Raw genomic sequence first — 21,454 nt, 5'->3', positions numbered from 1 at the left:
ATCTACTTGCACTGGTGTGCTTTCTAACTGCTAGGTTGGCAGGAGCTGGGACAGAGCGACAGGAGCTCACCTCGTCATGCGGATTCAAACCGCTGACCTTCTGATTGGGAAGCCCAAGAGGCTCAGTGGTTTAGACCACAGTGCCACCCATTTCCCTGGGAAATGAAGCTGTGAAATACTTACTGGATTTTCTTGGTAAAGTTTTTGGATACAATTCCGCCTTCCACCTGTTGTTCTTCATGTTTACCTGCAAAGAACAGAGGGGTTTTGGTGTACAAATTCCACAGCACAACAAATTTCCATCAAGCTTGCCACACATTCTGGTTTGTTAACTCAGCTGGTTATTATAATTTCATGTTGCTGGGGGGGGGGAGCGTTAAAGCAGCAGTTCTCAAACATTGCCCCCCATCCCAAGCAGACCATCTGAAAATTGTAGGGGAGTCTCAGTGGACTACTTGATCTTTCATTCATATAGCACCAGCATAATTTTCAAATCTAGCATGGAATTATCAAAATCACAGTCCGCAGAGGGCCACTTACCTAGTACGTTTTAAGAAACAATTAGCAATTACACCAGCTCCATCTGCACTATACATCTAAAGCTGTACCATCCCACTTTAAGCAGTCATGGTTTCCTCCCAAAGAATCATGGGAACTGTAGTTTGTTAAGGGTGCTGGGAATTGTAGCTCTGTAAATTCCCAGGATATTTGTGTGTGTGTGTGGTGTGTTCTTTAAATGTATGGTGCATATGTAGCCTCTCTCAATCTCACCTCATGTTGAGTTAGGACATTTTTTTATTTTTTTTACTGTTGCCTTCTAAATAATGTTATGACTTTACACAATTTCAGCTCTGTGGGGTTTCCTTCCTCTGCCCTTACTTGTTAAAAATTGGTTTGTCCCTGTAAAGTTTCTTTCCCTCTGTTCTGTGTCATGGCTTTTTAAAAAAGCGATTTGTTAAACTACAATGAAGGCATTTTGCTGTTGCAATATTGTTTAATCCATATATATATATATATATATATATGCAGGTTTTGGTGTCCTCGGGTGTCTTCCCGTGTAAAAGTTGGGGTGTCTAGGCGACGTTTCGACGAGGTCTCACTCGTCATCTTCAGGCTGGTGCTTTCGGCTTCTTGTTACTGGAACAGGCTCTGTTCCAGTAACAAGAAGCCGAAAGCACCAGCCTGAAGATGACGAGTGAGACCTCGTCGAAACGTCGCCTAGACACCCCAACTTTTACACGGGAAGACACCCGAGGACACCAAAACCTGCATTCCTGTACCCGTGAAAATCTACGAAAACATATATATATATATATATATGTGTGTGTGTGTGTGTGTGTGTGTACACACACACACACACACACACACACACACACACACACATATCTTTCTTTTTTGTAAACTGGTTTCAGGTTTTACTACAAATCTTGAGAAACAAACAAACAAAAATAAATTGCCCAGAGAACTTGGGTTATAGGGTGACCTATGATTGTATAAATAAAATAAACAGTGGGATAACATGGGGCGTAAATAGCATGGGATGCAAGCTGAACTCCTCTGCCCTAAAGCAAGGCAGGATTATTTATTATTTTAACTACTAAATGTTGATCCCATTTCTTCCAAAGGAGCCCAGGGTGACAAACAGTGAAATATAAACTCTCTCTCTCTCTATGATATCATACATCTATATAATATATTAAAAACCCAAATATTCTCAAACTAAATTAATGGTTTTTTTGCTCATTAGTTTTTATTAATTTTTCAAAACTGTCAACAAATTAACCTCAAATTACCGTATTTTTCCATGTACAAGACACCCCTGTGTATAAGACGCACCCTATCTTTGGGGACTCAAAATTAAGAAAATGCACTATGCACTATCCCTGTATAAGACGAGCCCCTATTTTAAACTTGAAAAATTTAGGAAAAAATATAGCCGTATACACGGAAAAATACAGTAATTCAAATTTAAAAGCTGACTTCCCACCCTTCTCCCATGATGTTGCCATTCTCCCCCCCTTTTCTTGCCGCATTATATAACATAAAAAGGTAAAAGTAAAGGACCCCTGACAGTTAAGTCCAGTGACAGATGACTCTGGGGTTGCGGCGCTCATCTCGCTTTATTGGCCGAGGGAGCCGGCGTACAGCTTCCGGGTCATGTGGCCAGCATGACTAAGCTGCTTTTGGCAAACCAGAGCAGCGCACAAAAACGCCATTTACCTTCCCGCCAGAGCGGTACCTATTTATCTACTTGCACTGGCGTGCTTTCGAACTGCTAGGTTGGCAGGAGCTGGGACCGAGCAATGGGAGCTCACCCCGTCACGGGGATTCGAATCGCCAACCTTCTGATTGGCAAGCCCAAGAGGCTCAGTGGTTTAGACCACAGCGCCACCCGCACCCCATTATATAACATGCTTTTATCTAATTCGGAACGAAATTAATGATTTCACAGTTTTAAGAAACAATGGATTTCAGGAGAAAGTCAGCACTAGAACTCAAGAGTCATCTGACGAAGCTGAATGAGGGAGGATTCAGGACCGGCAGAAAGGAGGATTTAGTCACACAGCGCATAGTTAAAACTATGGGATTCATTCTCATAAGAGGCAGGGATGGCTGCCGAATTGGGCGCGTTTAAAGGAGGATTAGACAAATTCCTGGAAGATACAGTTATTGATGACTGCTAACCATGATACTGTGGGTTAAACCACAGAGCCTAGGACATGCCGATCAGAAGGCTGGTCGTTCGAATCCCCGTGATGGGGTGAGCTCCCCTTGCTCGGTCCCTGCTCCTGCCAACCTAGCAGCTTGAAAGCACGTCAAAGTGCAAGTAGATAAATAGGTACCGCTCCAGCGGGAAGGTAAACGGCGTTTCCGTGTGCTGCTCTGGTTCGTCAGAAGTGGCTTAGTCATGCTGGCCACGTGACCCGGAAGCTGTACGCCGGCTCCCTCGGCCAATAAAGCGAGATGAGCGCCGCAACCCCAGAGTCAGCCATGACTGGACCTAATGGTCAGGGGTCCCTTTACCTTTACCTAACCATGATGGCTGTGTTCTACCTTCACTGTCAGAGGCAGGGTACCCTATTTTGGGGAATCACAAGTGGGGAGAAGTGATGTTGCACCCAGGACCTACTTGTGGGTTTCCAAAGAGGCATGAGACTGGCCACTGTGACAACAGGATGGACCTTTGGCCTGATCCAATGAGATTTTTATTACGTTCAGACACCAAATGCATGGCTGAACAGGAATGTTTTAAAACTCTATCTACAGGTTAATAATAAGGGAAGGGAGATGCAGGTCTTTGCCAGCCAGGGCAGTACCCAGCAGTGATTTAAAAACATGCTGTGCTCCAGTTACTGTGGACGTTACTGATATCCTGTTCAGCTGCTGCGTCTATTTTTGACCTGGCCAATCCTTGCACCTGGATTGTTTTCTCCTAGCTACTGAATGGTAGCGAGATACCAAGGTGGGGTGGTATATCTCTGTATTAAATACATATACAGTGGTACCTTGGTTCCCAAACGGCTTAGTTGTCGAACAAATCAGCTCCTGAACACTGCAAACCCAGAAGTAAGTGTTCTGGTTTGCAAATGTTTTTAGGAAGCTGAACGTCAGACGCGGCTTCTGCTTGAGTGCAGGAAGCTCCTGCAGCCAATCGGAAGCCGTGCCTTGGTTTTCGAATGGTTTCAGAAGTCGAATGGACTCCTGGAACAGATTAAGTTTGAGAACTAAGGTACAACTGTATAAAGAAAAGCCAACTAAATTTTACTATGAGTAGAACTATTGAGATGAATGGACCTAAATTGGTCATGTTCATTAATGGCAATGAGTCTACAATGAGTAGGATTAGCACTAGACACAACCAAGTACAGTGGTACCTCGGGTTACATACGCTTCAGGTTACATATGCTTCAGGTTACAGACTCCACTAACCGAGAAATAGTACCTCGGGTTAAGAACTTTGCTTCAGGATGAGAACAGAAATCGGGCTCCGGCAGCACGGCAGCAGCAGGAGGCCCCATTAGCTAAAGTGGTGCTTCAGGTTAAGAACAGTTTCAGGTTAAGTACGGACCTCCGGAACGAATTAAGTACTTAACCCGAGGTACCACTGTATCTTCATATTTGCTCCCTGTTTTGCTTCTGATCACATTTCACTAGTGGGCAACTCTCACTTGAAGCCATGAATCCGGTTGCAGCCTTTGTGCTAAGCATAGGATTGGAGGATAGGTTCGTGGCTACTAGCCAATGGGATACTTCTCCATGAATTGGTCCAAAAGTCTTTTAACAAATCCAAGTTCCTGTGGGAGCGAGTTCTGTAGTTCAACTATGTACTGTACAAAGAAGCCATTTCTTCTGTCTTTCAGCGCCTGCTAAACACATTCTTGTTTAGACAAGCCTACGCAGATTCTCAGAAACGCTGGCATGAATTTTATCTTTCTGTAAACCACTTTGAGGTGCTTTTTAAACCCAACAATCAAGCAATGATTTTATGAAATAAATATGTCCTGAATCTTCCAGCATTCAGCTTCGTTGGATTCCCCTGGGTTTCAGTGTTATCAGAGAGGGAGACAAACTTTTCTCTATGCTGTACATCGTTTTATACATGAGGCTCCAGCATCGCCAGGAACAGCTGCTGTCTGAGGCACTGCCATAAAAACGCTCAGAAAATCTCTACGGAATGGAATTCCCTGGCAAGAGTCTACCCACAGACTGCCCTCATGGCAGACAGGTTGTCTCTGCCGTCATTCCCAACAGCTTCTGGGTGAAGTAGCAAGAGCCTCAGCAGGAGCGAATCCACCTCAGATACGGCTCTGGAGAAACAGCTGCTGCTGCTGACATTCTCTCCCTAGGCCACATTCATACCGCACATTTAAAGCACTATGGCGACATTTTAAACATCCTCAGCTTCCCCCAAAGAATTCTGGGAGCTGTTGTTCGCTAAGGGTGCTGAGAGGAGACCCCCTTTCCCCCTTGCAGAGCTACAATTCCCAGAGTGGTTTAACAACAACAATTGGTTATTTATATGCTGCCCATCTGACTGGGTCGCCTCAGCCATTCCTCCTTCCTGGGCAGCTCTGGGAATTATAGTTCCGGGAAGGGAATAAGGGTCTCTTGACAACTCTCAGCACCCTGAACAGACTGCAACTCCCAGAATTCTTTGGGGGGAAGCAGTGAAAGTGGTATCATAGCATTTTAAATGTATAGCGTGAAAATGGCCTCAGTACATTCAGCATGGATTTCAGTCACCACACAGAACATGGGTATTTATTCTAGGCAGGCCGGATCCCTGACCAGCCCTGTGATTATCCATTAACCACCTGTTGATGTGCAGAATAATGTAGGGAGAGAGAGACAAGAGATTGCCATCCATCAACAACCTGATTAAAACTGTTTGCACACTATACTTTTAAAGGCATTCAAACCACATTCCTTTCCTCAGAGAATGACGGGCATTGTAGTTCCACCCCTCACAGAGTTAAAATTCCCAGCAACCCTTAAACTCCCCAGAATTCTTTGAGGGAAAGGATGCGCTTCAAGTGCGTTTTAAAAGTATAGTTTGTACACAGCAGATCTCCCAGATGGCTGCTATTTGCAGGTGAGATTCAAGGTTTATCCATACTGTCGTTCAATGTTGATAGCCAGTTTCCTGTACCTCTGTGTATTCTCCGTTGTCTGTATGACATTTCTCCTCCAAATCACTGTCTTCACACACCTTCTCCTCCTTCAATCTGGATTTTTTTAAATACCCTCTTCTCCTTTTTGGAGTGCCCCTGGTATGAGGAAATCCAAACTGAGAGAAGGGTGTACGATGGCCGTGATTTGTAGGAGAACACCATATGGTCAATACGATGGTCATCAAATAGCCTGCTTTGTCTAACCTCCCTGAAAACCAATCACGATGAATGCTCATAAAGAGATTGTCTGGAAGTGACCTAAGGGATGTCCCCAACTTAAAAATAAATGCAGGAATACTTCGACCCCAGATATCTCTTGCTTTGAGTGGGCATCTGTGTGCTGTCATAGCACATGGCATTGCATGGGGATGGTGAATGCATGTACAGTGTTACGCACATTCCAGTGCCAAACTGATTAGACCAGCTTTCTCCAGCCTTTCTCCAGGCTTTTTCACTGGAGACACCTGCTGAAATATGAGAGGCCCCATCACTATTGGCATTCTGCTGGCTCCTGAAGGCACTCCTGTTTAGGGAAGCGTTCCCCTGAGCTGAACTTGTGATTTTATCATTGTAACTGTTTTCTTCTCTTTTCTTTTTAAAAACTGTATTAACTGTCATGCTTCCAAATTGTTTTATTGACTATTTTAACTGAGGATGCTTTAACGTGATTGTGTGTGTGTGTGCGCATTTAAATTATGGATTGGCTTCATATTTGCAAACCACTTAGAACAAGTCATTTTGTCATATAAGTGGCATCAATCTAATCATCACCATCATCTGATGCCTTCCATATTGTTTTGGACCACAACTTGCCTCAGCCCCAGCTAATATGATCTAGTGTATAATTTACATGCACTGTGGATGGGGGAATCTTAGAACTGGTTCAGACATGCATGTTGATGACTAAACCAGGGGTCTGCAACCTTTAAGACAAAAAGAGCCACTTAGACCCGTTTCCGAAGAAAAAACAACTGGGAGCCGCAAAACTCGTCATTATAAAAATAACTTTTTTGTCATTTTTTATTATTATTTCTTTGTTTGACCCCTCAGAATTACTCCTCCTCATAGAAATAAACGTTAAATTAACAAGTTATCTTTTTGTGTGTGTGTGTTCTTCACTCCCCTTCAAAACAGTGACCAGCGTACATGCCCCCTTTCAATGCAGTGACCAGCGTACATGCCCCTTACAATGTAGCAGGCGGGCGGGCGGGAAGGTGACGTCGGGATGGTGCATGACTAACGCACGCACCGCCCCCATGTGACGTCACAGCCAGTACTGCGCCCGCCACAGTGGGGAGTGTCGGGGCGCACAATGCGCCTCCTCCCCTCGCTAGTATCCGCCCCGGAGCAGCGGCAAAGGTGTAAAAGAGCCACATGCGGCTCCGGAGCCGCGGGTTGCAGACCCCTGGACTAAACCATTCAGCGAGGCTGGGCAGCTTCAGATTTAAAAACAAAGCACTACTGGGGAAGTGCCATAGCTCAGTGGTTAGGGCAGTTGCTTTGCATGCAGAAAAGCACAGGTTGGATTCCTGAGACTGGGAAATACTCATTGCCTGAAACCCCCAATAACTGCTCCTTCTCAATGTAGACAGTATTGAGCTAGATGGATTAATGGCTTGACTTGGTACAAGATGGCTTCCTATGCTCCTTTTATATCAGGGAAGGGATGTAGCACAGTGGTAGAGCATCTGCTTTGCATGCAGAAGGTTCCAGGTTCAATCCCTAGCGAGGGCTGGGAGAGATCCCTTGCCTGAAACCCTGGAGAACCTCTGCCAGCCAGTGTAGACAGTAGTGAGCAAGGTGGACCAATGGTCTGACTCAGTATAAACCAGCTTCCTAGGAACCACAGAACTCCAAACAGAAGGCATCTCAAAAACAAGCAGTTCACACATATGGCAACTGGCCAGGAATCAAATGACGCACTTTGCTTTCATTCTCCCTGTCTCAGAAGCCTGACAGGCTTCAACTAGATGTCGGGGATTGAATGTCACTAAACCCATGCTGCGGAAAGCAGAGGCCTCCTCGCTTTCAACTTTGTCTCTTGAAGACCCTTGTTCAGGTCTTTGCAGCTGTTGAATTATTCTTATAAAGAGCCAGTCACGTTAGTGATCATTCTGCATTGTTTTCAACACTCCTTTAGGCTTCACTGCATTCCTCTACATTCTTACACATCACCTAGGTATTTTATAGGAGTGGGTGGCATATAGATACTTTAATATCAGATGGGTAGCATATAAATAGTAATTTTTTATTATTATATCAGACTTCCTCAACCTCAGCCCTCCAGATGTTTTTGGCCTACAACTCCCAAGATCCCTAGCTAGCAGGACCAGTGGTCAGGGATGATGGGAATTGTGGTCTCAAAACATCTGGAGGGCCGAGGTTGAGGAAGCCTGTTATATTATTATTACAGTATTAATGCACAGATCCCAGAAAATCCTATTAAAGCACATTAATTCATTTCCCCCCCTGGTTGGGGCGATGAAAAAAAGAGGCTTTGGTTGATTAGTTTCCCCGCCTCCCCATCTTCAAACGGGAATTGAATTTCAGTGAATTTGGAGATTATAAAATGAATCACGATAGGTGCTTTCTGGAGATAGTGAAGGCTGTTCAATCAGCAACATATATTTCTTCCCCCACCCCCCAAAAAATCCTAGGCAGTTTGTTAAGGGTGCTGAAAGTTGTTAGGAAACCCTATTCCCCTCACAAAATTACAATTCCCAGCATGGTTCAACAGTCAACCCCTCTTCTCAGGGACCTCAAATAATAATAATTATTAATAATAATAATAATAATAATAATAATAATAATACCCTGTCCATCTGGCTAGGTTTCTCTAGCCACTCTGGAAATTGCAGCTCTCTGAGAGGAATAGGAGTCTCCAAACAACTCTCAACACCATTAAAAACTACAGTTCTTGTGATTCTTTGGGGGATGCCATGACTGCAAAGTCAGTGATTTAGTGGTTAGAGTGTCAGACTATGACCTGGGAGACCCAGGTTCAAATCCTCCCTTGGCTCTGTTGCTCACTAGGTAACCTTGGGCCTGTCACTGCCTCTTAAGCCTCACCTACCTCAAAGGGTTGTTGTGGAGGTTAAAGAAGGAAGCGAAGAATCACGTACGTCTCCATGAGGGGGGAAAGGTGGGATAATATAGATGCAATAAAACAAATAATAAATAAGATGTGATGACACTGCCTTAACTGGGTAGTGAAGATGGGTTCTTAAGTCTTACACATGTTTCGAATGCTTGCTCTGACATGTACCGTACCTTCCCACCCCCAAATCCAAAATGACAGCCCTCTGCTTAATTTCCCCATCACTCACCTGAGACTTCCACATAACCGTCCTTGGTTTTCACCGTCAGTTCCTCGGGTTTAAAGCTCTGCACGTTGACACACACTTTCCACGGCTCCCCGGAAAAGGGGGGAGGGCTGCCTCCAAAGGCCGGACCTTCTGGGTACTCCCCAAATCTGGGGCCATATCCTGGCGGGGATAGGCCAGTGGTCCGGGACCTCAGCGACCCCGGCCACGCTGGACCCAGTCGGGAGCGGGCCCAGTCCGGCCAGTCTGAGGTCAGGCCTGTGGGAAAGGAGGACAGGCCAAAGTCATCGTCCAGAAGTCGCGAAGACAAGCTGGGTTCCCGGAACGTGTCTCGAAGGGTCCGGTGCCGGCCGGGATAATGGCATGAGAAGGGGATCTGGCTGTCAGCCATGACAAGTTTCTTCTGAGTCGGAGCCGAGAAGAGTCAGAGACTAAGGGAGAGAAAAATCCAAGAAAGATAACTTGATTGAATTTGGTTCGGGACCCAAAAATGTCACTCAAGTGCTGTATGTGAAATTTCAGCTTCAAAGGTGCTGGTTCGATCGATACCTGGATACTTCCCCGCTTTTAAAGCACCCAAAATGAAAATGTTCGCGTCCGCAAATCTTAAATGAGAAAGCACCTCTTCAACGCTGAGAAATGAACCAGAGGAGCTCCTGTTTTTGAAATCCTGAGAGGAGGCAAGCAATCCTTTGGCCGCAAGGTTGAAAAGCAAACGCACCTGGCTGCTGCGCTCTCCTGATTAAAAAACTCCCTCTCCCTCCTGTTGCTCACACAGGAGCTTAAATAAACCTCTTTCGTAAGAGCCGCGAAACTTCTCTGAAGTTCCAGGCAGCTGCTTGCCCTCTATTTATAAGCGCTTTAGTGCTGCTGCTGGTGTTGCAATGCGTGCCCTGCAAAGCCGTATTTTTGGAGAGGGTGAAACAGCCCTGGAGAATCTGGGCTGAAACAGCTGACTTCACCCCAGCGGGACAGACAAGCCCCAATGGAGAGCCAAGTTTAGACAGCCTCTCTCACCAGCCCCACCTTCTCCTTGCCTCCTTCTCTCTTAACATAAAGCAGGCAAGGCGGCTATTATTAGTTTGGGGTGTCAGGCCTGTTCCTCTGCAAACGTCTCTTAATATCACCTTTGGGGGGTTTGCCCTGAAAACAGAGCCTTGTTGTTGTGGCACCTTTAAAATGCCAAAGGACATAGAAAGCTGCCTTATGTTTTGGGGGGAAAGCCTTTTAGCTCAGTGCTTGGCAAGCAGAAGGTCCTAGGCCCAATCCCCGGTTTCCATCTCCAGGTAGGGCTATGAGAGATTCCTGGTTTGAAACCCTGGGGAACCAGTCAATGTTGACAATCCTAAGATAGATGGAGCAACTCAGTCTAATGGATATTTATTTGGGGAAAATCCATGGGTCAGTGGAAGAGGACCTGCTTTGCATGGACGAAGCTCCCAGGTTTAATCCCTGGCATCTCCAGGTAGGAAAGGGTTCTGTGGCTGCTCAGTTATGCTAATACATGGGTAGGCCAACTAAGGCCCCGGGGCTGGATCCGGCCCAATCACCTTCTAAATCCAGCCCGTGGACGGTCCGGGAATCAGCATGTTTTTACATGAGTAGAATGTGTGCTTTTATTGAAAATGCATCTCTGGGTTATTTGTGGGGCCTGCCTGGTGTCTTTACATGAGTAGAATGTGTGCTTTTTATTTAAAATACATCTCTAGGTTATTTGTGGGGCCTGCCTGGTGTCTTTACATGAGTAGAATGTGTGCTTTTATTGAAAATGCATCTCTGGGTTATTTGTGGGGCCTGCCTGGTGTCTTTACATGAGTAGAATGTGTGCTTTTTATTGAAAATGCATCTCTGGGTTATTTGTGGGGCATAGGAATTTGTTTGTTGTTGTTTCTCAAAATATAGTCCAGCCCCCCACAAGGTCTGAGGGACAGTGGACCGGCTCCCTGCTGAAAAAGTTTGCTGACCCCTGTCTAATGCATCAGGAAGAACTACCTGGACAAAACTGCAGTAAACTGTAAGGTATAAATAGGAAAATATCGCATGCTTTGTGAAGTCGCTAATCTACACGTACATCTGCATTTTATGATTGGGTTGGTTCAGGCAGCGGCTCTGCTTTTTATATACAGTTGTATAGTTATATAGATATTTCTTTTCCTGACAGTGTTTGCATGGTTTTGTCATGGCCTTTGGCTAGTACAGTAAAGCTTATTTTGATTGATTTGAGGTAGGCCTGGGAGAGCTGCTGCAAATCAGTGTGGGCAATGCTGAGCTCTTATCCGTGTTTATTGGGCATTTGTTCTGGGATAGTAATATGACAAAGAGCATGACCGTATTATTATTTATTGATGATGATGATGATGAGTGGTTACATTCATTATTATAATTATATTATTTATAATTATCCCAATTCATTCATCATATAGTCATTTTAATTTGAGGGGTGCTTATACCATCAGCCATTCACCCACTTTTCAGTGAGGGGTCTCCTGACAACTCTCTCAACATCATTAGAAACTAAAGTGCTCAGGAATGTTTTGGGGGAAGCCATGACAGCAGAGGCAGAGTGGTGTAGTGGTTAGAGTGTTGGACTAGGACCTGGGAGACCAGGTTGAAACCCCTGCTCCCCCCATTCAGCTATGAAGCTCACTAGGTGGGCTTGGGCCAGTTGCTTCCTCCCAGTCAAACTACCTCCCAGTACTGTGGAGGAAAAGGTGGGATATAAATGCAGTAATAATAATGAATATATTGCCTCATCTTGTGGCAGTGAGTCCCACAAGTTAATTACACACCATGTGAAGAAGTACACAGCTAGGTGGGGCATTGAGGACACTTCTCCTGGGTGCAACCCTGTCTGGGGGCAACAGGCATCAAAGATCATGCTGTAATAATATTATTTTAATATCTGTAATTATCAGTATGTAATGTTTTCCTTTCAGCGTGGAATAATTAAAGATGAACCAGCATTGTGCAGTAGTGGTTAGAGGGGTAGATTAGAATGCAAGAGATCCTGGCTGAAGTCTCCACCCATTGAACAACTCCAGTCATTTTGCTCAGTATCGTCTATCGAGGGAAACTTTGGACCGCCAGATGTTGCTGAACTACAACTCCCATCATTCTTGACTATTAGCCATGGCTGCAGAGGCTGTTGGGAGTTGGAGTCCAAAAGCAACTGGAGGGCTGAAGATCCCCCAAGCCCTGGTCTCTTTTGACTGGCAGTGACTCTTCAGGGTTTCAAAAAGGAGTTTTTCCTAGCCCAAGAAACTGTTGACCACCCATCTGTCTGCCCTTTGCTTTGTGCATACAGTAGTACCTCGGTTTTCGAACGCCTCCATAGTCAAACGTTTCGGAACTTGAATGCCAAAAACCCAGAAATAAATGCCTCGGTTTTCAAACGCGCCTCAGAAGTCGAACAGGAAACGCGGCTTCTGTTTTGAGTTTTCCGTTTTGAGGCTTTCGGTTTTTGAATGTTTTGGAACTCGGATGGACTTCTGGAACGGATTACATTCGAAAACCGAGGTACCACTGTACTAGGAATGCCCTCAAGGAAGCCTGGGAAGAGGAATTCAGGGTAAGAATTTCAGTTTCCCCCAGCCCAAAGCATGTGCTGCGCTACTGAGCTATGACAATTCCTCTGGCGCTCAGTGTTCCTGAAGCTTATGGGGAGACCCTGGGCCACAATCTTTGAGTCTATCCCACCTCACAAGGTTGTTGTGATAAAAGATGTCTATGAGAAGAACGCAAGAAGATCAAACCTCTCCATTCTGAAGGAAATCAGCCCTGAGTGCTCACTGGAAGGACAGATCCTGAAGCTGAGGCTCCAATACTTTGGCCACCTCATGAGAAGAGAAGACTCCCTGGAAAAGACCCTGATGTTGGGAAAGATGGAGGGCACAAGGAGAAGGGGACGACAGAGGACGAGATGGTTGGACAGTGTTCTCGAAGCTACGAACATGAGTTTGACCAAACTGCAGGAGGCAGTGGAAGACAGAGGTGCCTGGCGTGCTCTGGTCCATGGGGTCACAAAGAGTCAGACACGACTAAACAACTAAACAACAATAACAATGGAAAGAACCACTTAAGAACCTCAGGCCTAGGGGTCAAATGCAGCTTTCCAGGCCTCTCTATCCGTCCCTTAGCATATTCCTCAGGCCATACCCTGCACTGGTCCTGCTTCATGCCCCAAATGTTTTTGCCTGGCTGGAATGTGTCTTGATAATGCTTCACGCTTTTCTGGGTCGAGGACACAGAGGTGTGTGTACAGAAGGTACCGGTAGTTTAATGTACCAAAGTAAAAACTGCATTCAATGCTCTACTCATTTTTCCCCTGGCCTGGCCCACAACAGACATGAGGCCCCCAGAATCTTGCGCACAAGAGAATGTGGCTCTCTGGTTCTAAAAGGGTTAAGCCTCCCTGATGAAGCAAAATGAGCCTACTAAATATATAAAGCTTTCCAGATAGTAGATTACAAAAGCTAGACGTCAGCTTTCTCAGAGGCTTAGTCAGGGCAGCAGGCCACACCCACAGCCTAACCCAGCGTAGCACATTCAGCTTTGTCAAAAAGGATAAAATGGGGGGGGGGCACATGACATCACACAGTGACAGCAGCCAGCAGGAGTTATTTGCAAGCACCTCTCAACAGGAGCAGTCTTGCCTAAGCAGCTTCAACACCATTTCTTCAGTAATATCTTGAAAAAACCCATGACTATGTGCCTTAACCCAGCGTTGGTTCCGGCCGAAGGGGGTGAAGAGTTCAGAGAGCTTGTCTCAGGTGTAGGAATGTCTATTTATGGCACCGAGTGCCAAGGCTGTTTTTAAAGCACCGCTTTTAAAAGTTGGCAACCTTATTTGCAGGTGATAGCCTACTTTTTAGGGTCATATCGTGTTGCCTGAGGTTGAATCAGACCATCTTGTCAAGCCCTGATGATTGACTGGCAGCAGCAATAAGGGGTCTCAGCAGGAGGCGTTCATATCACCCATCACCCGAGAACTCTTCTTAACTAGAAATGTGAAGGATTAAAACCTTAGATTTTCTCCATGAATGAGATGAACGAAATGCATGAGGTTACGATAAACAGGGTGGATTTGATTTAAATCATTTTTTTTTACAGAAAGACTCATTCTTGCTGGTATAATCTTAATATTTACAACCAGAGGAAGGTTTCATTTTTGGAATTATAAATTTTCAGAGTAGTTTTCACAAAAAATTCACAAAAAAAATTTGTTTATATTATTAGAAATACATAGACGGATAATTATGAAATTATTGTGAGGTTTAATAAGTTAACTGTTTATATTTGGGCAACTTTTCTGCTGTACTTTTATTGGAAGGAGAAAAACAACCATATCCTTAATAACAATTTAAACTATTTATTTAACTAAAACAATAACATTATAGCATATGGATCCATGTTTGTTAACCGATGTGGTTAAACAATTAAAAAAACCCCAAAAACTTAGACTGAGTTTTAGCACGCATGCAAAATTTAAAGCAAATCCTTATTTCCTGGTGAATAGCCTTTGGATTATAATGTAACTTAAATAGAAAACTATCTTTAGAAAGATTTTTCCTCCAAAAGCACTTTATTTTAAAAATCCAGTTTAAATTTAAAAAATCCGATTTAAATAAAAGAATCTGATTTTTTAAAAAAATCATTGATTTTTATCCACCCTGGCAATAAAGACACGATATTATTATAGAAAAATAGGGGAAGGGCTCACTCAGAACAAAATATTGCAGAGTGGAGTGTTTTAAACTGTTTTTAAAATGTGTTTTAAATGTTGTAACCTGCCGTGGGACCTTAGGGTGAAGAGCAGATAAATAAAAATGAGTTAAAAGGGCCATGTTCTGTGTGGTGACTGAATTCCTGGCACCTAGAAACAAGCTTTAGTTTCCAGAATTCTTAGTTTTAAGTGTATGGTGTACAGGCAGCCTAGGACAGAATACCGAAACTGTAGAAGCTCTGTGTCTTTACTTAAGGTCTATATACAAACTGCTCGCTTTCAATGAAATATGCATTCTGGTTTGAGCAGTTTAGAAAGCAGATTATGTCTCGCCACATGTGCGAAATTGACTGAGCCTGAGTCAGCACCCAAAGGGAGAGTCCTCCTGTCAGCAGGTGTTGACAGCCGGTATCTAAGGAAAAGTCTGGAGCTGGTGGAGTAACTGGGAAGGATGAACCTTCGGGATAAGCTGGTTTTTCGGGGTACTTCTGCACAGTCTCAAGATTTCCCCAAGCTTGCTGATGCTCCCATCTTGTGCCTGGATGCTGTGTTTTTGACAACATAAACAACAGCTCTCATAGCTCCAACACTGGAAATAGAGGGAATTAAGTCCGATTGGGCTCTGAAGTAAGCAACTGTATATTCTAGGCTAAAACTGTACAGTGGAATCTCGGGTTGCGAATGTGATCCATCCAGGAGGTACGTTCGCAACCCTCAGCGCTGCATCTGCGCATGACATGATTTGGCGCTTCTGCGCATGTGCAAAGCACGATTTAGCACTTCTGCACATGTGTCGAAAACCGGAAGTAACTCGTTCTGTAACCCGAAAACGTGCAGCCCACAGCGTTCGCAACCCGAGGTATGACTGTAGTCAAATCCATACTACATACAGTGGTACCTCAGGTTAAGTACTTAATTTGTTCCGGAGGTCCGTTCTTAACCTGAAACTGTTCTTAACCTGAAGCACCACTTTAGCTAATGGGGCCTCCTGCTGCTGCCGCGCCACAGGAGCCCGATTTCTGTTCTCATCCTGAAGCAAAGTTCTTAACTTGAAGCACTATTTCTGGGTTAGCGGAGTATGTAACCTGAAGCATATGTAACCTGAAGTGTATGTAACCCAAGGTACCACTGTATTTTGCTAGTGGTGTGTGTGTGTGTGTGTGTGTGTGTGTGTGTGAGAGAGAGAGAGAGAGAGAGAGAGAGAGAGAGAGAGAGAGAGAGAGCGCCGAGACTGAACAGCAGCTTACATGTAAATCTTGTTGAAGGGTGGGGTATAATAAATACCTAAAGTTGGGAGGCTCTAGAAGACATCCGTCACAGATGATAAAAGGAAATACCATTCCTGACTCAGTTGAGTTTAACAAGATCTCCGTAGTTCGACCACCCCTGGAGACTTAAGGCATGCATGCTTGCTATCCACAGTCTGAATCCAATCTGCCTAACATTACATCACACGTGAGATAATTACTGTTTATAGTAGGGAACTAGGCACTCCCAATTCTGCATGAGGCCTAAAAAGAGGCAGCATCAAATGAATCCTTCTGTGAACTCAAAACTCAGGCATTTTGCGCTCTGCAAAGTTGGTCTTGCCAACTAGGCGGAGGACGCAAATTTTAATCTCGGTTTTTAATCCTCTTTCATTTCATAAAATTTATACACCCCTTGATTATGGAGTGCTCAATCCCTGTATATTCCAAATTAGTTCCATCTCAAAAGGTTGGTGATGGAACTGAAGCCTTTTGCTGTTGCCTAGCGACCGCAGGGCACCCTCCCAACCCTCTTAGGGCTGGCCTGGAAGAGAATGGGGTATGTTTCTCGCTGCTGTTGCTAGGCAACCACCAGTGTTTCCCTGTCCTCCGAATCCACAACACAGCTGGCTAGGAACAAGGGCCAAAGAGTGTCCTGTGATGCAGGAGGTCTGCAATCATATCCCCTGACATTTTTATTTTTATTTTTTACTTCCTTTAAAGCAGCCAGATTTTGACTGGGGAGAAGTTCCATTGTAAGACCATGACCTCAGCTGACCACTTAAAAGTGCCCTCATCAGCACCCCCAAAGAGTAGGTTAGGTTGCAAGAGCCATTCCTAAGGAATGATGCCCTCCGGGCTAATGGGTGGACATTCCCTCCACCTGGCCCTGTCATAGCCACTAGGAAGGAGAACAGTAGCCATAGGAATGTGAGTGACTGAGCTGGAATCAGGTTGGGAGCTGGAGACACAGAGACCAGCTTGTTCTGTCCTGAATCCAGAGCTGTGACTAATGGAGAAGCAAGATCTGTTGGGGTGTTAATGCTGTGAGCCCCTCCATCTTATACCCAGGTTGTTCAGCCCGGACACTGAGATCCAGCACAGTGGGCCTCATTGTGAGACGTGAGGTTACAGGGAACCAGGCAGAGGGCCTTCTTGGTGGTGGCGCCTGCCCTGTGGAACGCCCTCCCTTCAGATGTGAAGGAAATAAGCAGCTATCCTATCTTTAAAAGACATCAGAAGGCAGCCCTGTTTAGGGAAGTTTTTAATATTTAATGCTGTATTGTTTTTAACACTTGATTAGGAGCTGCCCAGAGTGGCTAGGGAAACTCATCCAGATGGGCGGGGTAGTAATAAATTATTATTATTATTATTATTATTATTATTATTATTATTATTATTATTACTATTATACAGCATGTATAAATAAATCTATATATCCTAAAGATGCCACAGTCTCCAACGAAGCAGTATTCTTTCTGTTGTGAGACTAATTATAGCACTTTTTCCTCTTTTTTTTTTTTTTGCTGGAAGATAGAGCAGTGGGAGATTTACTTTAGGAGGGTGGCAACATGAAAACGGGCTTTTTCTTTAGTGTAATGCTCTCCCCAGGGAGGTTTGGCCGACGCCTTCATGATATACCTTTAGGTACCAGATGAAAGGGACGCGGGTGGCGCTGTGGTCTAAACCACTGAGACCATGGCTTGCCGATCGGAAGGTCGGCGGTTCGAATCCCCGCGATGGGGTGAGCTCCTGTTGCTCGGTCCCAGCTCCTGCCAACCTAGCAGTTTGAAAGCATGTCAAAATGTAAGTAGATAAATAGGTACCACTCCGGCGGCAAGGTAAACAGCGTTTCCATGCGCTGCTCTGGTTTCGCCAGAAGCGGCTTAGTCATGCTGGCCACATGACCCAGAAAAACTGTGGACAAACGTCGGCTCCCATGGCCAGTAAAGTGAGCTGAGTGCCGCAAGCCCAGAGTCATTCGTGACTGGACTTAACTGTCAGGGGTCCTTTACCTTTACCAGGTGAAAATGTTCCTCTTTAACCAGGCCTTGGGCCGATTGACATCCGATGCCCTTTTAAATGTGTTTTGGAAGGGGGGGGGGTGTATTATTGGGTTGTCGTTTTTGTTTTTATTATGCATCTTCTGGGTTTTTAAAAATATATATTGTGATTTTATGTTGTGAACTGCCCTGAGATCTATGGGGATAGGGCAATAGACAAAACAAACAAACAAACAAACGGTGTTCTGTGGGATGGGGAGGGTTAAGCAGTCTGCATGCAGCAAACCCGGGTTGCGAATTTAGGAATCTTATTCTAGCAGAAGGGCCACCTCTTCATGGGAGAGCGTCTGCATTTGCAGGTTCGATCCCGAACGGCATCTGCAGGTAGGGTGAGACCGTCACCTGAAATCCTGGACAGCTGCTGCCAGTGTGGTCTCATTTGCACTCCATGTTTAACTAAGTACACGACTTTAAACGGTCAACAAACGACACTTCGCCAGATTTCTTCGGGGTGGGGAGAGCCGGGACTGAAGGAGCGTCTCCACCCCCATCGTTCTGCCCAGACACTGAGGTCCAGCGCTGAGGGCCTTCTGGCGGTTCCCTCGCTGCGAGAAGTGAGGTTACAGGGAACCAGGCAGAGGGCCTTCTCGGTAGTGGCACCTGCCCTGTGGAACGCCCTCCCATCAGATGTCAAGGAAATAAACAACTACCTGACTTTTAGAAGAAGCTATTAATGTTTGATGTTTTACTGCGATTTTAATATTTTGCTGGAAGCCGCCTAGAGTAGCTAGGAAAACCCAGCCAGATGGTGGTTGTGGTTGTTGTTGTTGTTGTTGTTGTTAAGTGGGATGATAGAGCCTTAGGCCTATATGCAGTACAAATGGCAAGCCACATGACCATGGTGGGCTGGGCACAGGAAAAAAAGTGAGTGGGGCAATGAATGTAAATGTCACCTTTATACATTACGCTGCTTTCTATACACACACACACACACACACACACACACACACACACACCTCTTTTTCTAGAAAAAATAGCCCTGCACCCTGGCACGCAAGAGCCATGATCAGAGTTCAAGGGCACTCATGACATGGGTGTAGCTGGGGGGGGGGCAGGGAGGGGGAGTTGTTCCCCCCCTAAATCAATAAAAATACATAGCAAGCCAAGGTCCTGTGTTTGGTAGCTATCCAGCTCAGACCTGAAACATAGCAAGGCAGAATCATAGAGTTGGATGGTACCTCCAGGGGTCATCTAGTCCAACCCCCCCTTTGCTAGAAGTCCTAACACTCTTTGCCTCCTTAGCAAATCTCCATCTGGCACTTAACGCCACCACACCTCATTATCCCATTGAGAGTCGCTCAGCAAATCGCCTGTATGGCAAAGCCACATGGACGGAGACGCCTGCCTGCCCACCCTTCCCCTTGGCAGGAATGAAACAAGAAGTTGGTTCCTTCCATCTGCTCTTCTCTCCATTTTGGTTTGCTGCGTCCTTTCCTCTGACAGGTGGTCGCTCTGGTGACCCCTCCCTCCTTCCCCTGCCAAGGCCATTGCCAGTTTTTTGAGAGGGACCTGGGCAAAGTGCCCTCCCCACGGAGCTTAAACAGTGGCAGATGAGGATGGGCAGTGGCAGCTGAGAAGGGTAGGCAGCTGTGCAGATGCAACACACTCCTTGAGCCCCATGGCTATCTACAGACCCTGGCGTGATTATCTTCCTTGAACCCAGTGCTTCTGGGACCTGCCTCAGAGGCGTAAGGGTAAGGGATGGGGAAGAAATTCCATGCAGTTTGCATTTAAGCCCTACCTAATTTGCACTTCCTGGAACAATAGACAAACTAAAACACAGGCATCCTTCAGAATTTGCACTTTTTAGAAGTTTTCGATGCAGTTCTCTAGCCAAGAAGTGTGTACAAAAATGCCTATACTAGGGTAGTCTCCGTAAAAATGCACACGACATACAAGAACGCATTATATCAGGGAAGATTGCTTTGCAAAAAATATGTTCCTCAAGAGCCACTGCATACAAAAAAGTGTTTGTTAGGATGTTCACGCAAAAATGCTAATGAATTTTCATGACCTTTTCTTCTTCTTCTTTTTTTAAAAAAAAGGCTAACTGAGAAGTACAGAACTGAACTGAAGACTGGAGAAATGAGAAGCAGAAAACAGAAACTGATGTTATTCCACCCAGCCTTCATCAGGGATAAAGAAGATGGTGGTTGCAGCTATGTGGCCTAGCACTTTAATGTCATGATTTATTTGTTTATCAATGTGCATATACCACCTGATTTTGAAAAAACAAGAGAACCTTCTCTTCACAGTAGCAGGAAAACCATGGTTACAACTAATGGCTAATCTGGAGAGAGCTAAACCATGAGCCCGGGTCTGGACAACATGTTAATCCAAACTACAACCATATATGCACTGCACCTTTAAAGCAGTATCACACCACTTTAAACAGCCATGGCTTCCCTCAAAGAATCTTGGGAAGTGTAGTTTGTAAAGGTTTCTGAGAGTTGCTAGGAGACCCCCTGTTCCCCTCACAGAACTACTGTTGCCAGAGTGGTTTAACCGTCAATTCCTTTTCCCAGGGGACTGAGGGGAAAAGGGGTCTCCAACAACTCTCAGCACCATTAACAAACTTCACTTTTGAGGTGCCTTTGGGAGGGAAGCCATGACTGTTTAAAGGGGGAATAATCCTGTTTTAAATGTATTGTGCTTCTGGGGTTCAAGATTGCAATCCTATATATGTGGGAATAAGCCCCACTGATGCTGGTAAGACATACTTCTGGGTATCACGCACAGGAATCCTGTGCTGCAAGGTTAAATTATTATTTCATCATCAAAACCTCAGACAGGGCCTATGGCTTTAATCAGCATGGTAATGTGGAGAGCAAGGCTTATCTGAACCAAGACACCAACATATAAAGAAGAAAGTCATGAGGGAAGATTTGTTAACAGGCTTACACCTAACATTCAGAAACCTGTGAAATAACATTCCAGTTTCGGACGATACTCTTCTGCTGACATGAAACCTGCTGCACCTGAATTTATTGGCAAGTTTGATTTAACTAATCTAGGACTCAGTTGAGAGCAGGGTTGTCTTTACAGCTAACACTGTTACGGCCAGTCAATACGGAACATTTGCTGCGATTTATTTCCCAATCAGCCTTTTGTCCATCCATTTCGATGCATTCCTAACCACACTTTTTCAAAAAGTGATTATGTCATGCCAGGGCGACAAAGCTCTTCATGCCTGTTAATTGCACCAACCAAAAGTTGCAGCGTACTCTTGAATCCCTCCTGCAAAAATACCGACAAGGCTGGAGGCATTGTGCGTTCTCACCAATAACAGCTGTTGTGAAAGGTCACTGCAATAAACTAGGAGACATTTGAGCTTCACAGAAACATGCCTTGAAGTTACTCTTATCTCTTGCATTTCTTAAACCACTTTCTCTCTCACACACAGGTGTAGAGAGAGAATCTGCCAACC

General features: G+C 45.0%; 1 protein-coding gene across 3 annotated transcripts in view; it reads right to left on the bottom strand.

Annotated features, from left to right (window-relative positions):
• The window catches only part of HSPB8 (heat shock protein family B (small) member 8), a 28,718-nt gene that overhangs the window by 6,450 nt on the left and 814 nt on the right, over positions 1–21,454 (bottom strand). The window contains exons 1-3 of one of the 3 annotated variants that reach the window (XM_083478933.1): positions 9,618–9,995; positions 8,999–9,426; positions 184–247 (exon numbers count right to left, since the gene is read on the bottom strand). In XM_083478933.1, the coding sequence (XP_083335059.1) occupies positions 184–247; positions 8,999–9,386 (452 nt within the window). In that variant the 5' untranslated portion in view covers positions 9,387–9,426; positions 9,618–9,995. Of the gene's footprint in view, positions 1–183; positions 248–8,998; positions 9,427–9,544; positions 9,996–21,454 lie in introns of those variants that run through there. The other 2 variants (XM_083478931.1, XM_083478932.1) reach the window with 2 other exon arrangements.

Source organism: Podarcis liolepis (genome assembly GCF_965112155.1).
Source record: "Podarcis liolepis genome assembly, chromosome: 15".
In the NCBI taxonomy this organism is placed as follows: Eukaryota; Metazoa; Chordata; class Lepidosauria; order Squamata; family Lacertidae; genus Podarcis; species Podarcis liolepis.
Note: the sequence above shows the minus strand (reverse complement) of the source record. Positions and strands in the feature narration are given on the sequence as shown.